Raw genomic sequence first — 21110 nt, forward strand, 5'->3', positions numbered from 1 at the left:
ACCTGCGCCTCACCTGTGCCTCACCTGCGCCTCACCTGTGCCTCACCTGCGTGGTGGAGATAACAGGGCAGGTTCGAGCTTATGCTTAGCTGATCCGGTAGAAAACAGGGATGGATAGGGAAAACAGCCCAGTAGGCTGCCCTAAGTTTGGGGTGACAGTGTGGAAGGCCCCTCGCATGGTGCTGGGTGCCCAGTGCACACCAGTGAAGGGATGTACAGAAGGAAGCCCGTGGGTTACCTGGGGAGGGATCCCAGGGTGGGGGTTGTGGCTGCTCCTACCTTGGCTGGCTTCTGGCTGCAGGGAGCTCAGAGGAAGTGGGGGTGACGATTCAGGGGCGTCAGCTGCTGGGTGCTCAGCCACCGGACAGATAATAAACCACCTCTTCCCCGTGTGCAAGACTGAGAAACAGAACGAGAACAGCATGCTGAGACCAGGTGACACCTCTGCCACACCAGACCGTCACAGGGGGCTCCACAGAACTTTGCACCCACAGGATTTACTCAGAAGGGCATGGGCAGGGAACCCAGTTCCCAGTCACAGTCCAAAAGAGCTTCCCTCCATGACACAGATGGTCCCCAGGCCCCTTGAAAAAGAGGCCCTGAGGAGGGGCTTCTATATCCTCTCTCACCCAGAGGGGTGGGGGATGGGCGGCCAGCCCGAGACTCAGGAGTGCCCTGGGTTCATGTTTAGTTCCTAGGATGCCTGCAGCATCGGCCGTGAAGGTGGTGATGCCAGTCAACAGGTGACAGACTTCAGATGGGGTGGCCACTCCCAGATGGGGGACCCTTGTCACCACACACTCCCACCCCCACCCCCACTGCAATGCCAAGACCCTGACACTATGCTCATTGGAGGCTTCAAAGCAAACACCTGCTATAGAGCAAGGGACAGGGACACTAGGGAATGGCTCTTCCCAGAACCCCAGGCTCATCTGCTCTGACAGTTGTGACCCGAGGTGGGGGTGACTCACCATTCTGCTGATACACAGGGGCATTTGCTTGGGACTGTCCACTCTCCTGCATGAGGGAGAGGGATCGGAGGTCAGCGCAGCCCGCGTTCAGGGAGAACTTCCTTCAGAGCTTCCCGCTGAACTGCAGGGTCCACCCTCCCACCCCACAGCACCCTCCACTGCTTCCTGGGGACGCAGGCTCTCACCTCCCCCACAGCCAGACCACAGGACCCCAGGTGTGGTGGGCTAGCCCCCGCATCAGAGCCACGGTCAGCATCTGTGTCCTCGCTGAGCATGTCCTCTGCCTTGTCCATGACATCCTTCATCTGCTCGATGAACGTCTCCCGCTCAGCGGGCAGGATGAAGCCGTGCTCCACCTGCAAGGGCACACACAGCGGCCATAACCACCCGCCGCAGGCCGCGCCCTGGAGCCTGATGGGGGATATATGGACCTCTACTCTGTTCTCGGTGCCAGGGGACGACACGGCAAAGGGGCACGCCCCTGCCCAGCCCAGGAGGGGAGCAGATGGCCCCAGGGTGACAAGACAGCTCAGCCTAGAGAAGAAGCCTGTCTAGCACTGCCATGCCCAGAGTGAGGACCAGTCATGGAACCCCAGGCTGGTCCAGTCACCTTCAAGGTTGGCAGGTGCACAGGATCAATGGGACCAGGGTATAGGAGGGGGGACAATTGGGACATGGGCACCAGGCAGGCCATGAGAGACAAGGAGGCAGATCTGAAGGTACAGGTTCCAGCTGGTGGGCAGGTTTGGGGACAGGCTGAGCAGCAGGGTTGGCAAAGCTAAGCAAGATGTCCACACACCCTTCTCTGTACCTGCACCCACTGCTCTCCCGGCCTCAGTGTTTGACCTATAGCTTTGGACTTGGCATGGAGGTGGGGGTGGAAGAGTGATCAGCAGGTGGCCCCCATCAAGGCTCCTGATGTCCCCTGCTTCCTCGGCAGAGACCCTGGGAGTTTGTCTCCTATTCTCTCCACTTGGGCGTCCACCCTTCTCAAGCTTGGGCTGTCCTTGAGCCCATGCCTGTATTTCACCAGAGCTGCTTGAGGCTGGCCTTCTCGTGGTCTGTGCTCAACAAGATTCACCCACAGCCACACAGCTCTTCTCAGAGCGAAGTCCAGAGAGGGTGTCCCCAAAGTTGGCCATAGAGAAACTACTCAGGGCACATAACTGGGTCCCAGCCTTGCTCTTGTTCCACTAAGGTGCACCCCCTGCACTGTGGCCTTTCTAACTGCACCTTGGACCCTGATGTCCAGGTAGGTGGCCATTCCTCCAGAGCACAAGGCCCATTAAAACCAGCTGCCTTTCTCCTGTCAGTCTGGGGCTGAGACCAAGATTACCTCATCTTGCACCACCCTCTGGCTTCTCAGGGCCATGCGGTTCACACATGTGATCTCTACCCTTTAGCCAGCACCTGGGACAGAAAGGACAGCCCAGGCCTCTGGTGGGAGAGAGAAGGGTGGCCAGCAGGTCCCACACCACAGCCTCACTACCGCAGCCTTCAGACCTTGGTGTAGAAAGACAGTCACTGTCCCCAACTCTCACGTGAGCATGCTGCACCCCTGCTTACACCCTGTTTTGCTGTGTCCTTGGCCACTCAAGCAGATGGGACATAGTGTATCTCGGAGAGTTGTACACACAGCTCCAGGGAAAGAGGTCAGATTGTTCCCTCTCCCAGCAGGGTCCAATCCCTGCCCACTTCAGGCCACGGATCCTTCTCCTACCCACACACCTCTGCGGTCACCCAGATGCCTCGGCCCTGCCCAGGCCATCTGTTCTTCCTTTCTGGGCTGGATCCATCTGCCTCCCATAATAAGCTGGCTGCAGAGCAGAGCTCCTCTGACCCTCCCCATACCAGGCCCAGGAGCACTGGCATATCCCTCAGAGGAGGGGCTGGCCAACGCTGTCCTCCCAATTCACCTGTTAACTGAGGACAGCATACGGTGCCACACCATGGGCAGTTAGATCATCCAGCTGTGACACAGGTGCTGCACATGAGAACATCTACAGCGTGCCAACTCAGCACAGACCTGAACTAGTGCCCCTTAGTGTTTTCCTGCTAGGTATGAATTTATTTTCAAAGAGATTAAAATAAATTAAAAGCAAAACCAAGAAAACCCTAAAGATATAGGGCCTTTTGATAACCTGGGAATTGATGCTGACTTAAAGCAAACATCCACATTTCCCCTTCACCACGAGGGTGGCAAGGGGGTCTCTGTCACAATATGAGCCCAAGGCCCAGCTAAACACACCAGCAAGGGAACCTCGTGCCCCACAGTCAGGAGGCCCATCCCTGGGTGGGGAGGAGTTTGTCTGGACAGCACTGCGTTCCCCCAGCTAACACCCAGACTTCCACTCCAGCCCCCTGACACCTCTGTCCCTGGGACAGGAGGGTGCGAGGAAGAGCACGGGTGGGCACCCAGCAGAGGCTACATGTGGACAGCCATGCCGATGGGCCAAATTTGTGTATTTATGTCACGCTTGCTTTGTAAAGGGACTTTAGATGACCGGGCTTAAAAACTCCCAGTTCAAACCTTCACACGGTACAGGAGAGAGAGCCACAGGAGGGAGGAGAATCAGGATGGTGAGCACATGTTAAAACAGGTCTGAGAAGCTGCGGAGTTGTCAATGTTCACAATTCAGTAAGAACTGTGTCGTCCCTGGACGGGGACCCTGTGGGGGACGTGAACAAACGCTTGTCTAATCACAGTGCTGCAAGGAAGGTGGGGGCAGGGCCACAGGAACAGGCTCAGAGGCCAAGGGGACACTTCACAGGTGTCCACTTCATGATTACGCTTTGAGATACAGGAACACATGCACACAGAGTAACAGGAGACATGGGTTAGAAAACAAAGTAAGATAAGAGATGTCTCGGGGTTTCCGTTTAGACTGCAGGGTGAAGACCAGGGTTTGCTTAAGGCTACACAAAGGAACCAGTCACTGGCTGCTGACCAAGACCCCTCCTGGCCCCACAGTAGCCAGCCGCCAACTTTGACCCTCCCCTCCACCAGCCACCATGCATCTGATCAAATTCTTCATCTCTCTGACATCAGAAATGATGGTGGCCCTCAGCAAGGGCCTCACTCAGTGTGTTCAGCAGTGGGTTTCTACAGAGGCTCTGAGGTCACTTCCAGAAAGAGCTGAGCAATGGCTCTCAAAGCACCTTGAAAGGGAGCAGGCTGGAGGGTGGAGCTGCCCGGAAATACCACCACAGGTTCACACACCCACTCCGGCAGGAGAGGGCCAGCCAGCCCACTGACCATCCTGAACATGAGAGGTAAGGACTGCCTGGCGTCCACGACCTGAGCTGACCATCCATCTGGGCTCGGCACCTGAGGTCTCCTCTCAGTTACCTTCCGTCCACTGCCCCCATGCTGTTCTTGGGCTGTGACTCTCGCTGTCCGTGCTGGGTTCAGAGCTGACTACATGTTCTCTCCCCTATTGCAACAGTCTCCAAAAATCCTCCCAAGCATTTCAACAAAGGGCTGAACAATTTCTTCCTTAACATCGTGGGGACTGTGCCCTGGCGTGGGCTCCAGGAAGGTCTTATCTGAGATCTCTCTGTGGAACTGTCCCAAAAGCAAGCAGCTGGGGCTTTCCCATGAAATCCACATCAGAATTTAATGAAGCCAGGGCTGGAGCGGCTGGGACGCGGTCCAAGGGGAAGCTTTCTGCTGACCTTCAGAGCCAGCTTGTTGAATGCAGCGGCCACTGGCCACGTGGGCCATTTGTATTGCTGGATTAAACTGCATTTCATATTCTGTTCCCTAGTCACGCTAGCCCCACTCACTGTATGTGGTGGCCGTCTGTGTGTGTGAGGTGGGGGGAGGCAGGGGTCACAGCACCAGCCACCAATGCTGACTGCTTCCTAAGCTCCCCGCTGGTGGTGATGTTCTAGGAAGAACACTGTCCTGTGGGGTGGTCACTCATGGGCCAGTAAGCATGGTGCAAACAAGAGGGTCCTTTTTGCCTGTGTCCTTGTGCGCTGGACAGTTTCTAAGGGCCAAAGATCCCCATTTCTAATAGGGCCAGGTGCTGAGGACACTGTGGGATCCCTTGGGAGCAAGGTTTGGGAACAAGTGAAGCCCCTGAGGATGAGGTACTCAACGAGTGGTCTACCTGGGCAGGGAGGGTGTCTCTGGGTGGAGGTGCATGCAGTAGCTGGGGAAATGGGAATGGGGTGCAGGGCTGAGATTGGCCCTTCCACTGGGGAGGGTGACAGGTGGCTCTGAGCAGGGACATTAGGTGCTGGGGTGCTGCTTCCCTTTGCTCATTCATGGCACCTGCCTGCCATTTCCTCCTCTTCTTCTGAGGGACAGCTGAGGAGTTGAGACACCCTCCTGGGTAGTTACAGCCTTCAAGCTGACCTCTGGGCCCCAGAGGCTTCTGCCCAGTGTGGGGAGGAGCCCACAGAACCCAGTGCAGGGGTCAGTGCTCCCCACCACAGCCTCACCGCTCCGGGGCAGCTCCTAGGCACTGGGGGTGGGTGACACCCCCACACAGGGCCAAGCTCAGCCACTGGACCCTGCACATGCCCCAAGACATGGCCTCGATGCCCAGGCCCACCCTCACCATGTACGTGGCGATCTCATCAGGCGCGTCCCCGTCCAAGTCAAACTTGAAGGTCACCATCTTATGGTTGTGTGTTTCCAGCTGACACTCCACCATCTTGTCCCCCGTGTTGCACACCTGTAGGAAGCGGATGGTCAGCTCATGGAGGACGCCGCACCCGCGTGCCCGGGGTCCCAGCCACTCACATTCAGGATGGTAAGCCGGGGCCGGCTGGCCCTCTCCTGCCGGGAGCGAGCGCGCGTGGACCTGCGGTGGTGTTTCCGGGCAGCCCTGCCCTCCAGCCTGCCCCCTCCAGAGGCGCCCTCACAGCTGTCACTCAGCTCTTTTCCAGAAGTGACATCAGAGCCTCCATAGCTGAGTAAGAACCAAGAACGTTAGCAGCACCCGCGGGTGACAAGCCAGTGCTCTGGTCAGCCCAGCCTGGGGGCCTCAAAACCTCCAGGCCTGAAGCTGTGACCTGCAGAAACGGCAGCTGCCTGTGAGGGGACCCTGCAGCATCCATCCCGGGTGGCCTCCATGCAGAAGGGTGGACTTCACAGTCACTGGCTGCAAGACCTCCAGCCCTCTCAACATCCTGACCCCAAAACTGGTTCCCATGCCTCAGTTTCCCCATCTGTGCAGGAAACAGCAGCCACTTGGAGCTGGTGTGAAGACCGTGAAGCATCAGCACCCTCAGAGGATGGGCCCGTGGTCACTTCATGAGCACCCTCAGGAAGAACAGGCTGCCTCCCCAAGAACACGGGAGGTGGCGGTCTGGGAGACCCAGGATCTAAGGGGCTGGACTCTGCTGTTCACAGGAAGTCCCCCGGGGCCTCTCCACCCACAGCCTCCTCCTGCTGGCCCACAGGCCAGGGCCATGTTCCCGGCAGACTCGAAACACAGCTGGGAGCCTCCGACAACCAGATTTCATCCAGGGCTGACAAAGACCCTGAGAGAAGGTCCCTAAAGCTCTGCCAGGTTTAGAAAAGAGGGTGGTGGCACCGAGGCAAACTGGGTCAGGGCCCACGGAGCAGCAGCAGAGGCTGGGCTGAGCCAGCACTGGGCCCACACCCCCGACCTGTCCCCTCTGGGCCGGTACCTCTCACAGCTCTGCGGGAGGCCAGGCGGCTTGTCCTGGGAGGCCTGCTCCTGAAATAAAAACCAGAGGAAAGAGAACGGGTCACAGCTCCGACCCACGGGTGGCACGCACTCCCCTCCACCCGCCCCCCCGCCGTGCTGGCCTTTCCTCCCCACTCCTCAGCCCCTCTCGCCCGCCTGTGGCCAGGGGGCTGCCACACAGGGAGGTTTTCATCTGGCTGAAAGGCTTGGAGCCTAGCAGATGCCAAAAAGCTCAGGCTTGTTTCCTTTCCCAAACCGGTAACCCACTTTGATCATTCCTGAAAGAGGACACACGGGTTTTGTAAAAGCTTTCTTCACATCCTCTCCAAGGGAACGCGTCCTCCAAACCCATTTACAAAACTCCTGCTCTCCATCTTGATGTGGGCTTATGGGAAGTGAGAGAGGCCAGAATGGGAGCGTCTGGCTGTCCCAGACCACACTCTGCCTCCGGGGAGCGGTGGGCTGTGGGCAGGACTGACCTCCAGGGCTGAGGTTCCCAGTGCAGCCCTGGGGTGGCTGCAAGCAGGAGTTAAGGCACACACCTCCTGGGCAGGTTCCACTGTCAGCTGCACGGCTGGGCAAGGGCCGGCAATCACAGGCGCAGTGGGCAGTGGCGGGTTTGCTGGCGGCAGGAGTGCGGCACTCGGGGTGGGCACACTCTGAGCGGCTGCCACCACGGTGGGGGCCAGAGAGCTGGGGAACTTAGGCAGGAGCTCGGGGGCGGCAGGTGGCAGCACGTCTGGCAGAGGCGGGGAGAGGACAACAGGCGGCAGGGGCACAGCAGGGACCGGAGCAGCCACATCCACAGTGTACGGAGGCGGATGGCCCAGCAGGACCTAGGGGACAGGGATGCACGCTAGATGCCAGGGCCCCACCTGACACAGCCAGGGTGGTGGTGGGGGCATGAAACATTCCTCCCCAACCCACATACTCCCCAGGGCAGTGAGTCCTGGTTTCAGGGCACATTTGACATGTGGATTTAGCAGAAGCGAACAGAGAGGGGCATCCTCGCACCACTTTCTGTGGGAATCTGTGTGGTAATATCCAGATCCAGACGTCACTTGGGAACCCTGTCTAAGCCCAGGTGAAAAGCACCAGGTGACCCACAGTATCCAACCAGGCTCCTGGGGCCTTCCCTGGGGCCATCAGTGTCCTGCCTGTGTCAGACCTCCTGGTCAGTTCAGAGTTCACAGGGGTCACCTGGAACCCAAGTGCACCCTGAGAGCGCTCACCGACATCTGCCGTCTCCCACAGGGTGACCTGGAGCCCAGGCCAGCTCCCCCACTGTCCTCATCTCTCCCTGAAATCTCCTCCCAGGTAAAAGGTAAGACAAGTAGAGAACAAGCCAGCTTGGATTTCAAAGTGCCAGGATGATCCGTCCTCTGCCTCACTTGCGGGTGGAGAAGGTTGAAAGTTCTCCACCTCTCAGGAACGGCACCAGCCCTGTTCACTTAGACAGGCTGGCCTGAGACCTTCTGTTAGCAACCCACGTGGGGTCAGATAGACCACGCCACAGCCCAGCAGGTGGACGGTTCTCTCCTGGTCAGAATCTCCAGCTGCTGTCACCAGGGTGTTCAGCCCAGCTCATCAATGACCATCTCCACCACGGAGACAACAGGAATGGCCATCAGGCCTGCAGCAACTTATGAAGAGCCCAGAAGGGCCAGGGCCAGGGCCAAGCAGCAATGTCCCGAGCACACGGAGCTCAGGTCTCTGCCGTCCTACTCCTTGGCCTCTGCTTTCCTCAAAAACACACCTGACCCAGGAATCAGCTGGCCAGGCTGCCATGGACACCTGCTCAGACTGACGCTCACTCAGTAGGAGCACAGGGCTGATGTGCTTCCTCCCGCTGGGTTGTTTGGACAAACACCATCCTGCCAGCCACTAACACTGTCCTTCCTTCTCCAGGCACAATCCTTCTGGAAGTAAGAGAGCAAGAAGCAGTGCCCGGGGGTTCCCTGTATACTAGGAATGTGGGGTCCTACTCCAGACTGGATCAGGACAAAGTGAGCGGGCTGGCACCTGGCACCAGGAACACTCAGCCCTGGCCTCCTCCTCTGCTGTCTGGACACATCCTCACAATAAGTCAGGAGGGGGCATTGGCCCCTGAGGCTCAAAAGGCAGGGACATGCCCTGGCCACAGAGCTGTCAGGGCTCAGGGCTAGGATGGGGCTGCGCTGGAAGACACCTAGGTGGAGATGCCCAGGTAAGAGGTGCCCGTGTGTGTGAGGGTCCCACAAAGGAGGATTCCAGGTGAGGGGTTCCCAGGTTGGGGCTACGGGGTGGGGTACCCAGGTGGATGCATCCATATCAGCTCTTCCCCTCACTTGGATTTGAACAGAATAACCCAGAAGCTCCACATGCAAGTGTGCTGTGCGGATCCGTGAAGCCACCCAGGTCACAGCAGGGCTTGTGTCCCTGTGTACCACAGGGTCTCTCTGCGGATAGCCTGGTTGCAAGGGGTCCCCACCTGACACTGGGTCCTATCAGGTTCACTCTCAGGTGGTAGCCTGTCAGACCCCAGACCCCTCACCTCTTGGCCCAGCTTCCTCTCTGCTAGCAGAAGCACATCTGCCCTGTGTTGCTCTGACATGGTGCTTTGGGAGGGGCTGACCCCAGATGCATGTGAGCCCTGGTGCCCATAGAGGAACCAGTGAGGGCCAACAGGACCAGCATGGGAGGGCAAGGGCGTCCTCGGCCACATGAGCAGCAGCTGTCCACCTCCTGGTCAGGTAGGACAAAGGAACCCACATGCTTCCCTGATGCTGGTGGCTCCCAAGGTGACAACTGATGCCCCATGATGTCTTTAGCCTCCTTCTCCAACACATCTCAGAGATGCCTCCTCCCCCAGCCCTAACCTGCCCCTCAGTCCAAATGCCAAGAGAAAGCCATGGCCTAGTGAAGTGAGTGTCCCGAGGGCCTCCAGGCACTGGGAGGCAGACCCAGGCCCCATGGGCGTATTACCTGGCTCCCTGAGGCAGGCACTGCAGCAGCCTGCTCGGGCAGGTGGACAACGCCAGGCTGGAGGGGCTGAGGGGGTGCTGTTGGTGCCTGCTGAGGAGGGGTTGGGGTCGCCCTTAAGCTCTGCACTGTGTGGTGGGGGGAAGGCGGGATGTCTCCGGGGGCCATCTGCGGGAAGGTGGCCGGGTACACGGGCGGGGTGGGGAGCTGGGCCACAGCAGGGTGGATAGACAGGGCGGCCACCCCCTGTGGGGCCACAGCCAGTAGAGGGATGGCGGCTGGCGTGTTTGGCACGATCGTCTGGCATGGCATGGCCAGGGGCGCCGCAGTGGGATGGGGTAGCTTGACTGCCTGCAGGGGCAGGGCCGGGGTCGTGGGGAGGGGCGTGGTGAGGCTTGGCAAGATCACGGCGGGAGAGAAATACTGAGGGGCCGGCACCGGAGCCACGTTAGCAGTGGGCAGGTCAGTGAGGGCCTGAGGGAGGCTGTCGATTCCTGCCAGGGGCGTGATGGGGGGGACCACAGGCATCGGAGGCATCTGGAAGAGACAGGACAACATGTTAGTCAGGGCTGCCAGGGGGCCCCGCACCGTTGGCTGGGACGGTGGCAGGCCCCGCCTCCCAGGCGCAATCCTGCAGCTGCTTGGAAGGGCTCCCCAAAACACACCCAGCGGCAAGGGAAACCCAAGCATGGGAAACGCCAAAGAGAAATGAAATCTGTCAGCCTCAGCACAGGCACGGGGGCCTCCCTGTGTGCACACTGTCCATGGGCCCCACAGGGGACTCTGAGGGAATCAGGGATGGCTCAGAAACGAGGGGCCCAAGAGTGACCCTGATCTATGGACACGGACCCTGAATCTTTCACTCAGAAGGACAGAGACTATCAGAGCCACAGACGGGCTCCACAAGTCGGGAATCACAGGCTGATGCCTCAACTGTGAAAATTCCAATGGAAACTTAACTTTCTGGAGGGTTCTCAGTGGAATCATCCTCCAGACCCCTATGGCGGGCCGAGGCCACACCCCCACACCAGCAGTAACTCCGGAACATCCTCTAAGTCTTCTGGCACCTCCCAGAGAAGGCTGGTATCTGATCTCGGGAATTCAGCCCTCAGTCCCTGACAGCTCTCTCCACAGTGGTGCCTTCTTGCATCACACAACGAGCACCTTCTTGCAATTCATTTGAAGGCAGCAAATAGGAATAAATCAATTTCTATTTTGAAAAGCAACTTAACACCACAAACCACCAAGGAGCAAGAAGGTGATTTAACTAGAACCCTAAGCCAGCTCTAACATGGTATCACAAAGATACCCGAGACAAAAGAATCTTCAGGGGGAGGGCAAATTGTAGGAATACCCCTTTCCCAGCAGGAACCGCCATCTTCAGAATAAAGGCCACTTCCTGTCCTACCACCAAGGTCATAGCCCATCACCACCAAGGGTCTCTAGAATGACTGGGATCATGGAGTCCAGTAGCCTGGGCAATGGTGCCCAACCCCAATTACACTCTGTACTGGCCATGCTATCATGAGCCCCTAGTTACAGACAATGTCCCTACAGAAAGACACCAGAGGTCACCTCTGCTCCTCAGGTTGAACTTTAGTAACCAGCCCTCCTTGCAGGAAGTGGTGCCATCCAGCTGGTCACTAGACCTCCAAGGAGCCACCTTTAGTCCAGCCCTGGGTAACACCTCAGGATGGACAGTCACCTGCAGCAAGCCCATCTGCTTTCCGTATCCACTTGGTAGCCATATTGTGACTCCTTTCCTTGATTTTGGACTAAACTTTTCCAGAACCTGAATGCACCTAAGACTGGGTATTTGTTGGGTGGTGCAGTGAGGGCCACCTCCCCCTCCTGGAGAGACCCCTTATCTGGCCAATCACAGCCCAGAGGCATCTCAGTCTGGAAGGAAGGCCTAATAGGATGGGGAGAAAGTGAGGCCAGAGGGCACAGAGGACAACCTGCCCTCGGAGGCTGCCTCCACATTCCCAGGTCTGCCACGCTAGTCACCAGAATGGTGCTGATGCATGTGGAGTTCGTATCCAACCCTTCTGATCCCGCCTCCCCATCCTGGCATGCAGACAGAGATCGCATGCAGACGGGCCCTGCAGGTGCCCTGGAACCCCACCCAGGATGGACAGGCCCTAAGACACTGCAGATAACCAGCCCAGAAGTACCTGTGGAGGGACTTGAGCGAGTGGCTGCAGGGGTGGCTGAGGCATCTGGAGGGGCTTCAGCTGAGCAGGGGCCACCACCTGGGAGGTCGGAGCCAGGTACGGAGGCAGGTGGGGGGGCACGGGCTGCATGGTGCCCATAGGCTGTGGGGCCAGGACCTGTGGCAGGGCCGGCGGCTGGGCCATTGGAGGAGGCTACAGGGAGAGAGGCAGGGCCTTCGACCACCAGCCTGCTGAGGCAGGGCCTACCCTGCATACTCAGACACACAGCAGCCCACGCATACCCTCACGCTCACTTACACACTACTCCACGCCCATACTCCCACTCATACAGACACACAGTCACGTCTACACATGCCACACTCGCACACACACTCCTAGACACACACACACACACACACACACACACCACCTATTACAAGGGACGCTTCCAGGGCTGTGAGGGGGAGTCCCACTCACCTGCTGAGCGGTGGGTGCAGGCTGGCCTGGGCCTGTGGGCACAGGGGCACTGGGTGGCGGCAACACAGGGGCGAAGCTCATTGCAGGCTCTGGGAAACGCTGCTGGAGGAGTGGAGGGTGGGCAGGGGCTGGGACAGAGCCCACGGAGAGGCCCGGCTGTGGAGAGCACCAGGGTCACACTCGGTGGCTGCCCCTCAGTCCTCTCATCCTGGTGCCCAGCCCCATTAAGGACCCTGCTTCCAGGAAGGTGACTCAGCAGAAACCAGGTGTGCCAGTCCTGCAGGGTCACTCACGATACTGAAAAGCCGTGGAGAGCCACAGCTCTCAGCCAGGGAATGTTCTGGAACATTAACCCCATGGAGTATTACACAACCATGAGAAAAGATCAGCACAGAAGCTTTTTAGAAGCAAAGAGAAGGGCCCCTTAGGACATGGGGTGGGGAAGCGTCTCATCTGTTTGGCTCAGCACACAGAAAATGAATTCATGTAGAAAATTCAGATAGAACATGGAGCAATGAAACAAATAGTGCTGGCTCGCTGTGGAAGGCAACAGGCCATCCAGGTGCCCGCAGCACACTTGGCACAGTGGGGACTTCAGCAAAGCAGGGTCCTCTAGACTGGGCTACAGGAGCAGAGAAACACACAGGCCACACACAGGATGTCAGCCCAACTGGCTAAATGGGTCAGCAAAAGGATCAGAAACCTGAGCCCCTGGGTGTCATTAAGCAGTTGCTGCTAATGTGTTAATTTTTTTTTTCCTTTTTGGCGTCATGATGTTGTTATAGTTTGTTCTCGAAGAGTCCTTATTGTGCAGCGAGAGAGAGAGATTGGAATATTTATAAGGAAAGAGTCTCACTGCCTGGACTTCCTCCACCACAGGGGAAGGGGAGGCGGGTGGGGCTACAGGAAGTCTGAATTCAGCGAGACCAGCAAGGCTCCTCTCTGCAGAATGTCGCCAGCGACTCTCTGGATGGCAGGAGGACGGGGATTTCCAGAGCTGCCCTCCCTGGCTTCATCTTTCACAGCCAGGGCTTTATGCAAGGCAGTGGGGGGGTGCGGTGGAAAGAGCAGCTTGACTTGGGATCAAGCCTCGAATCTGAATTCAGCTAGATGAATTCACAGAGCAGATGAGCATGCCCAATTGGGCCAGACTGTCCTGCAGCCCTGGCCACGGCACACCGCCTGGGAGCTCTGGCAGGCTTGCTGGCCATGGAGGGGTGAGTAGCCTTTCACTCCTGGTGGCCCTTCCTCCTCCTCCTCCTCTCTCTTTGCTCTTTACTGGGTCCCAGGGCACATCAGCACAGCAACCATCCCCAGGAAGGCCCAGCAGGGAGGGGCCAGCCCTTGGCACACGGGAGGAACCCCTCCAGGCCCTACTCTTTCTGCTAGGTATCTCTGTGTCAATAGGAAGGGAGGCACGAGAACAAGCTCTGGCCTCCGCACTCGGGCCTCCCAGCTTACACACTGAAGCACTGATCAGCTGCCACACCAAGGACACGCAGGACAGACTGAGCCCAGCGGGGACCTAGGCAGCCAGCGTATCCTATGGCTGTGGGAAGCCCTAGCAGGGGCAGGAAGGAATGAGAGCCAGATGGAACACTCTGGCTCAGCCCCAGCTTCAGCAACACTCACAAGAATAACCCTCGGGAGCTGCAAGGAGTCTTCTCTTCAATGAGCTCTTTCTGCCCTTTAAAATCATACTTCATCTTGTGAATTGAACAAAACTGCAGATGCAAATGGACAATGAGCCCTGGGACTCCCGGCAGCCAAGGCAGGCACGCCCAACAGCTTCAATCTGGGCCCTTCTGACAGCCCAGCCCCGCGTGGACAGAAAGGGGAGAGAGAGGCCGCAGCCAACAGGGAGAACCCATGTGCAGGGGACAGAGCCTGCAGTGCCCATGCTCTGCCAGTGCCAAGAGGACGACGTGGTGGCAGACTAGTATGAGGGAGTGACAGACCAGCCAGGCGGCTCTCAGGGGAGGGGCAAAGACACAGCCCACGCACAGGGCAGGGGCCTAGTCTCCCTCTGAGGACTTGGCTCCGCTGCCCAGGTCACGGGCAAATTCTCCTCAGTTGAGCACTTGGGCTGTGAAGCAAGCAATTGTTTAATTTCCTTCAAGTGTTTTAAAAAAATCAGAATCAAAAATAAATGCCCCGTGTGACCCCCTGGTGTTCAGCTTCCCAGATCTTACACATCAGAGCCGTCCTGCCTGCCTGAGGCCCTACCTTCTCAAACACTCTGGCTACAGTGTTCCCCACACTTCGACCCTGTTTTCATAGCTGATTTTCAGTGGCTGCCGTGGGCGAGACATGCCAGGAACTACTGGACATCCCCTTGGGAGGCTGGACAGCGAGGCCGAGTCTAGGGCTTCATTATTACAAACGAGGCTTTGCTCTCACCTCTGGGGCATAGTCTGAGAAGATGGCCCAGGCCCGGGGTGGGTCCGCCTCATCACCACCAGCACCTGCCCCAAGGTGCGGCCTGTCAGCTCGGTCACAGCTCCCTCAGCCCTGGTGCCTGCTGGGGTCTGTTTCCAGACAGTATGTCCCTCTCGCCTGGTAATGTGGGTGTGTCAAAGGCTATATGGCCATGGTTCCATTGCTCCCAGAAAAGATAGGGCTTTTTATGGCTGGCTTCTGGGGGTCTCCCCAGGGAAAACATGGCTGAGAACTGACCACAGGCCACATTAACCCTGACCAGAGTCCCTGCAGCCCAGATGGCCCTCATGACTGGATCCCCCAGGGCCCTCAGACAAGGAGGCCAAGGGGACAGGACAGGGGTGGCTCTCAACTCACCGTGGCAGTGGGCTGCTGGAAGGCCCCCAGCGAGGGCAGGCTGTGCGGCAGGCCAGGTCCCTCGCTCACAGGGGGACTGCACACGCATGGGGCCAGGGGTGGAGCAGCGTCCACAAGGGAGCCCAGTACCATGCTCTGCTGACTGCTCTGGGAGTCTGAGTACACCGTGGAGCCCTGGCCGCTGTCAAAGGTGCTGTCCGCTGGGAAAGACAAAGGTAGGATTTAGAAGGACCCTCTGAATGCCACCTCCACAGCACTACACCAATGCACAAGGTGGCTCATCTGTATATTCTCCTCTGCAAGACAAAGGCTGTGGTTTGTTCAAAGGGTGGTTGTTCCAGGTTACATACATAATACTTGCATATTGTTTAAATGATCAACTGCTACAGAGCCATAGGGGCTGAACCTGTGCCTGACCCTGACATGGCCTGCTATCAACACAGCACGGATGCCAGGCTGGGCGTGTCTCACCGACACTCTTGTGAAGCAGACACCATCACCCTCACCCTGTCCCACAGATGCAGACCCTGTCACGCTTTACTAGCTCATCCCCGCCCTCAACAGCACCAGGTGGCTTAGAAGGTTGAGCTAATGTCCTTGTAAAGAAAAAGCTGATGTTTTAATTGTGGAGGAAAACGATTCTCACTGTGTTTATAAGGGGCTGGGGTTTTCCAGACTGATCACCTTCACACACAGGCCCCAGGGCTGCACAGGGAACACGGGGGTCTCAGACCATATCTAATTTAGTTGGAAAACAGGAGTTGAAAACCCTCCACGTCTCAGTGAGAGGCCTGGAGAGGGGGCTTTACCCGCCATGCAGGAGACAAGGAGGCAGGGCAGCACGGGGAGTCCAGTGCTCCAGCTGGGCGACCCAGAGGCTGACCTCATGGGGGTCAGGTTGGCCTGGCCTCGTCAACCCTGGATGCCCGAGATGGCATAGGCAGGTCCACCAGCACATCTCGCCAAGACGTGCCTGGGAAGACAGCCTGCTGCAGGGTCACCCGGGTCAGGAGTGGAGATCAAAAACTCGTCTGAAGGGGGCTGGGGCTGTGGCTCAGTGGTTGAGCACTCGCCTCACATGCGTGAGGCACTGGGTTCGATCCTCAGCACCACATAAAAAAATAAATAAGAAAAAAATAAACTGTTTAAAAAAAAAACGGTCTGAAAATGGCACTTTTGATTTACTGCTTCCAGATTCCGCAGGTATGCCACCTAGAGATACAGCTACTTTCACCAGAAGCCACATTTTGGAGTGACCACTGACATTATAAAGGGGAAGTCAGGTTGGCTTTGCAATTTTTCCTAGGGACTGCTTACAATCTATTTAACCTTAAGAAGACCTGAGGAACACTGAGGTTTAATTAGGCAAAACCAATTAGACAAGCAGCTCTGATTTTTAATGAGCCAACTGGTCATTAAAGTGGTCATTGCCACTTAGGAAGGGAGGGAGGAGGAGGAGGAGGGAGGTGGAGGGAGGAGGCCGTTACAGCCTGATACGTTGCAACCGAAGCAACTTTAACCATGTGTGTAACGTTTTAGATTCTGAAAGTGACTGTGTTTATTACTTGTATAATCAAAAAATTAATTTTAGAAATCATTTTGGCCGGCCCACTGACAGATGGCGCTGCTATGGTCCTCGGCTTCCAAGGCGGCTCGTGATGGCAGAATCCCTCCCACTGAGTTTGATCAGGACTATTGGTGGGTAGCTAAGGGAAGACACGCGGGAGAATCGTGAAAGGTGACATGGTGTTGTACATTCCAGTACAGAAATGAGCATCTGTTTACCAATCCTGCTACCTGCAGGTTCTGCTCAGATGATATTCAGGTTGTCTGGTGTCCCTGTCAGGTCCCCTTGAAACAAATGGCCTGGGCAGGTCACTGGATGCTATGATTCTACTCCAGGCCAATTCACATAGTGGACAAAGCCACATCCCCTTGTCCTCAGCTCGCTGTGGAAGTTTTGGACATTGATAGCAAACACAGGACACCTGTCTGCCCATCATGCAGAACACATTTGGCCAATGTGGAACATTCTGTGGCCCAAAGGAAGAACGAAAACAGGACAGCCAGCACAAAATGCAGAAGAGTATGTGAGGGTGCCATCCACTGGAGGACAGAGGGAGACCCAGAGGTGTGCGTGTGTTCACATATGTCCACATAAACACGTGCATATCTACATGTGTAGTGGTCCTGTATGTGCACGTGTATATGTAAGAGGGCACATAAGGGATGTACACATGTTTGCATCTATGTACCTATGTGTCTCTATATGGGGTGGGTAGGCATCCGTGTCTGCGTGTGTGTGCACGTGTCAATGTGCATATGGGGGCCATGCATGTGTCTGTACACTCAGGCATTTTGTGCACATACGTGCATATGCATGTGAGTATGACACTATGCACATATGTGTGTATCTGCATGGATATTTGTGTGTCCTCATGTGTGGTGGGTTACACGTGTAGATTATCTCTGGAAGGACAGTCAGAAGACTTGGAGCATCCCTTGCCTGGGGAGGATGATTAGGTGACTTAGTATACATCTTCTTAGAATTTCTAAATTCTGAATAGACAATTCTCAGAAGAGGATATACAATCAATCAACTAATATATGAAAAAATGTTCATCATCTCTAGCAATTAGAGAAATGCAAATCAAAACTATTGTAAGATATCATCTCACTTCAGTCAGAATGGCAGCTATTATGCAGACAAACAACAATAAGTGTTGGCGAGGATGTGCGGAAAAAGGCACACTCATACATTACTGGTGGGATTGCAAACTGGTGCAGCCGATACGGAAAGCAGTATGGAGATTCCTTGGAAATCTGGGAATGGAGCCACCATTTGACCCAGCTATTCCTCTCCTAGGACTATACCCAAAGAACTTAAAAACAGCATACTACAGGGACACAGCCACATCAATGTTTATAGCAGCACAATTCATAATAGCTAAGCTGTGGAGCCAACCTAGATGCCTTTCAGTGGATGAATGGATTAAAAAAAAAATGTGGCATATATACACAATGGAATATTACTCAGCAATAAAAGAGAATAAAATCATGGCATTTGCAGGTAAATGGATGACATTGGAGAAGATGATGCTAAGATAATGCTAAGTTAGCCAATCCCTCCAAAAAAACAAATGCGAATGTTTTCTCCGATATAAGGAGGCTGACTCAGAGTGGGATAGGGAGGGGGAACATGGGAGGAATAGATGAATTCCAGATAGGGCAGAGGGGTGGGAGGGAAAAGGAGGGGGCAGGGGATTAGCAATGATGGTGGAATGTGATAGACATCATCGTCCAAAGTACATGTATAAAGACACAAATTGGTGTCAACATAATTTATATACAATCAGAGAAAAGAGATGAAAAATAGTGCTATATACATGTAATAAGAATTGAAATGCATTCCGCTGTCATTTATTTATATATTTATTTTAAATATTTATTTTTTAGTTGTAGCTGGACACAATGCCTTTATTTTATTTATTTTTATGTGGTGCTGAGGATTGAACCCAGGGCCTCACACATGCCAGGCGAGGGCTCTACTGCTGAGCCATAACCCCAGCCCTGTTATTTAATTTTTTTTAATCAATAAATAAAAAGAATTCTGAATTCTATACTCCGAGACCATATCACCTATTTTAAAGAAATCACAGTAACTGAGTACAAGCACCTTGAGAGGTGCTCAGGGCATTAAACTGACCTGCACCTGATGTGCACTGACCAGCCCCTCAACATCTCTGATGGATTTTCTCATAGCAGATGGGAACATATTTCTAGGTCCCAATCTGAGGCTTTTCAAAGTGTGACAAATGGGGATCTTTTATTTCCCATCCTAGAAATTTTTTTAACCCAACTACGATTGTAAAGTGTGTGACACTTGTGGTGGTGTATCAGATCGGGGGACCTCCCCTCCCCCCCAGAAAATGGTGCTTTTTAAATTAATTTTTTTAGATTTATCAGAAAATGGAGCAATGATGTAGCTACTTTATTCTCCAAAGCAAACCTGAGCAGGTTAAAGTCAGCAGTAGGAAAACTCCCTCAAAGTGAGTTTAAACAGCCCACTTAGAAGAATTTTTAGCTATTTTCATGATAAAGAATGTGCATGTTAAACAAATTACACAGACTTTCTGTCTTTCCACATGAGCAACCTGAAATCTTGGCCTGGGCAGGTCATTGGACTCTGTAATTCTATTCCAGGCCAATTCACATAGTGGACAAAGCCACATCCCCGCCGCCTTAGCTCACTGCTGAGTTTTTAGACATTGACGGTGAACACAGGACACTTGTCTGCCTGTCATGCAGAATACACTAGATCCTCTCAAAATGGTCTTTGATGAAGCCTGTTTCAAAGGGACTCCAAATTCATTGGTAATGCTCGCTTGAAAACACACAAAAGAGCTACCGTTTTACCCCTGGAACAGAGACATCGGATAATCTTGGTATCAAAGGCCCCAAGCCAAGACAGCTGTGCTCTCCAGGTGAGGTACAGACGTCCTCTCCAAGAAGCAGGTGACTGTGCACAACCCCCCATGAGGCCCAGACTGTTTTCAGGCGGTCCACAAGTGCGCAGTGGGGAGCTGGGATTGAACTGGCTCCATCAGGGTCTACCGGCTTGGGGCAGATTTGACCTCATCTGCCCTGAGGAGCAAGTCTCCAGGGAGCCTTAAAGCCTTTCAGGTCACAGGTCACTGGGAAACGCAGGAAACGCCACAAACCCTTCCCCTGGAACAGTGCAAAGCTGCATCTGCCCTCCGCAGCCCACAGGGGAGGCGGTGGGAATAGGCTCACAGAGGTCAAGGAATCAGGCCTGCATGTCCCAGAGTCTATGGATCATCTGCCACCACCCAGGGACGTACCCCTTCCAAATACCATGATGTGCCCAGGAGCCAGGAAGGCTGGCAGGAAGTGAGCCTGGCATGGACACGGTTCCAGCCAAGCTCCTGGGACCACCTGCAGCTGGAAGCAATAATCCAGCCGCACCAGGACAGTACGGAGCTCACCAGACCACACTCTAGCCTGCCACTATGCCGACCTGGATTTCCTTACAAAGCCTGCTAATAAAGGGTGAGGACTCCCCGCCCAACAGCTGGTCTCACAGCTGGCTGCAGTGACCCTATTCCATGTACTCACAGGCCAGAGAGGTGGCGCTGGCCGGCAGCGTAGGAGGCAGGAGGTGCTGGTCAGCCTCAGGCTCCTCGGGCTCTTGCTGCCCAGGCTGCCCGGCCTGCGCATGGTAGGTCACTTGGACCTGCAGGGGGGCTGGAGGACCCCTGGTCTTATCAGGGCTGCCTGAGTCCTTAGGCTCCTGGGACTGCAGCGCAGGCCAGATCCTCTCCCGACGCCACTGGATCAGTGCCACGCGATCGCGGATGGACTTGGCCACAATCTTCACGTCACTCTCGTGGAAGAATCCAGAATCGATCTGCAGAGGCAGTCACGTTGTCAGTGCCTTGGGAACCAGCTGACCCCCACGTGTGCCCTGCCACCTGCACTGTGGGCTCCTGCTTATGGGGTGCTCTTCCGAGGGTCCCCTCACCTCCCACCTGAGTGGTTCCTCTTAGGATGCTTTCATCTTCCCGTGAATAATCACCCAGCTTTGAAATGAATCTGCAGGGCCCTGCTTTCTGAACCACAGCTAGTGCAGAGCAGGTGCACTGACCTGCCTTGTAACTGGAAGGCAGAGGCCTATTCTGTTACTTGAGAGCAGAATAGTGTGCACTGATGCTTCGCAAAATCCTAAGATACATTTATCACACAGAGTGTTTGAGCACATTTGTCAAAGAGCCCCCAGATCTCCAGGAAGCATCGTGAGCTTGCAGAGAATATTCATAGCAAAGCCGGTTTCCAAAAATAGAGACTCCTTTGGAAGGGGCTGCTGGCTGGACTGCAGGTGGTGACTGCAACACACGACACATATCAGCACGAACACTCCAAGTCCATAGGGGCCCCCTCTCCCCTCCTGAGACCTCAGCACTGAAGAGACCGGTGGGGCTAAGCAAGCTACGCCTCCCAGGGAGGGAGCAGTGTGCACAGAGGTCTCCTGGCACAGGGACCAGGGCAGTGTGGACGGAAGCACATAT

General features: G+C 55.5%; 1 protein-coding gene across 9 annotated transcripts in view; it reads right to left on the reverse strand.

Annotated features, from left to right (window-relative positions):
- Positions 1-21110, reverse strand: part of Wnk2 (WNK lysine deficient protein kinase 2) — a 119615-nt gene that overhangs the window by 41362 nt on the left and 57143 nt on the right. For 8 of the 9 annotated variants that reach the window (XM_046457725.2, XM_046457731.2, XM_046457729.2 and 5 more), the window contains exons 7-18: positions 20161-20452; positions 15025-15224; positions 12229-12384; positions 11773-11964; positions 9602-10135; positions 7180-7473; positions 6618-6667; positions 5725-5893; positions 5540-5656; positions 1157-1327; positions 972-1017; positions 280-399 (exon numbers count right to left, since the gene is read on the reverse strand). In XM_046457725.2, coding sequence (XP_046313681.1) covers positions 280-399; positions 972-1017; positions 1157-1327; positions 5540-5656; positions 5725-5893; positions 6618-6667; positions 7180-7473; positions 9602-10135; positions 11773-11964; positions 12229-12384; positions 15025-15224; positions 20161-20452 — 2341 coding nt within the window. The remainder of the gene's footprint in view (positions 1-279; positions 400-971; positions 1018-1156; positions 1328-5539; positions 5657-5724; positions 5894-6617; positions 6668-7179; positions 7474-9601; positions 10136-11772; positions 11965-12228; positions 12385-15024; positions 15225-20160; positions 20453-21110) is intronic. The other variant, XM_058583449.1, reaches the window with a different exon arrangement.

Source organism: Marmota monax, unplaced genomic scaffold, assembly GCF_021218885.2.
Source record: "Marmota monax isolate L192 unplaced genomic scaffold, Marmota_monax_Labrador192_F-V1.1 WCK01_AAM20220418_F8-fsc00231, whole genome shotgun sequence".
NCBI classification, from domain to species: domain Eukaryota; kingdom Metazoa; phylum Chordata; class Mammalia; order Rodentia; family Sciuridae; genus Marmota; species Marmota monax.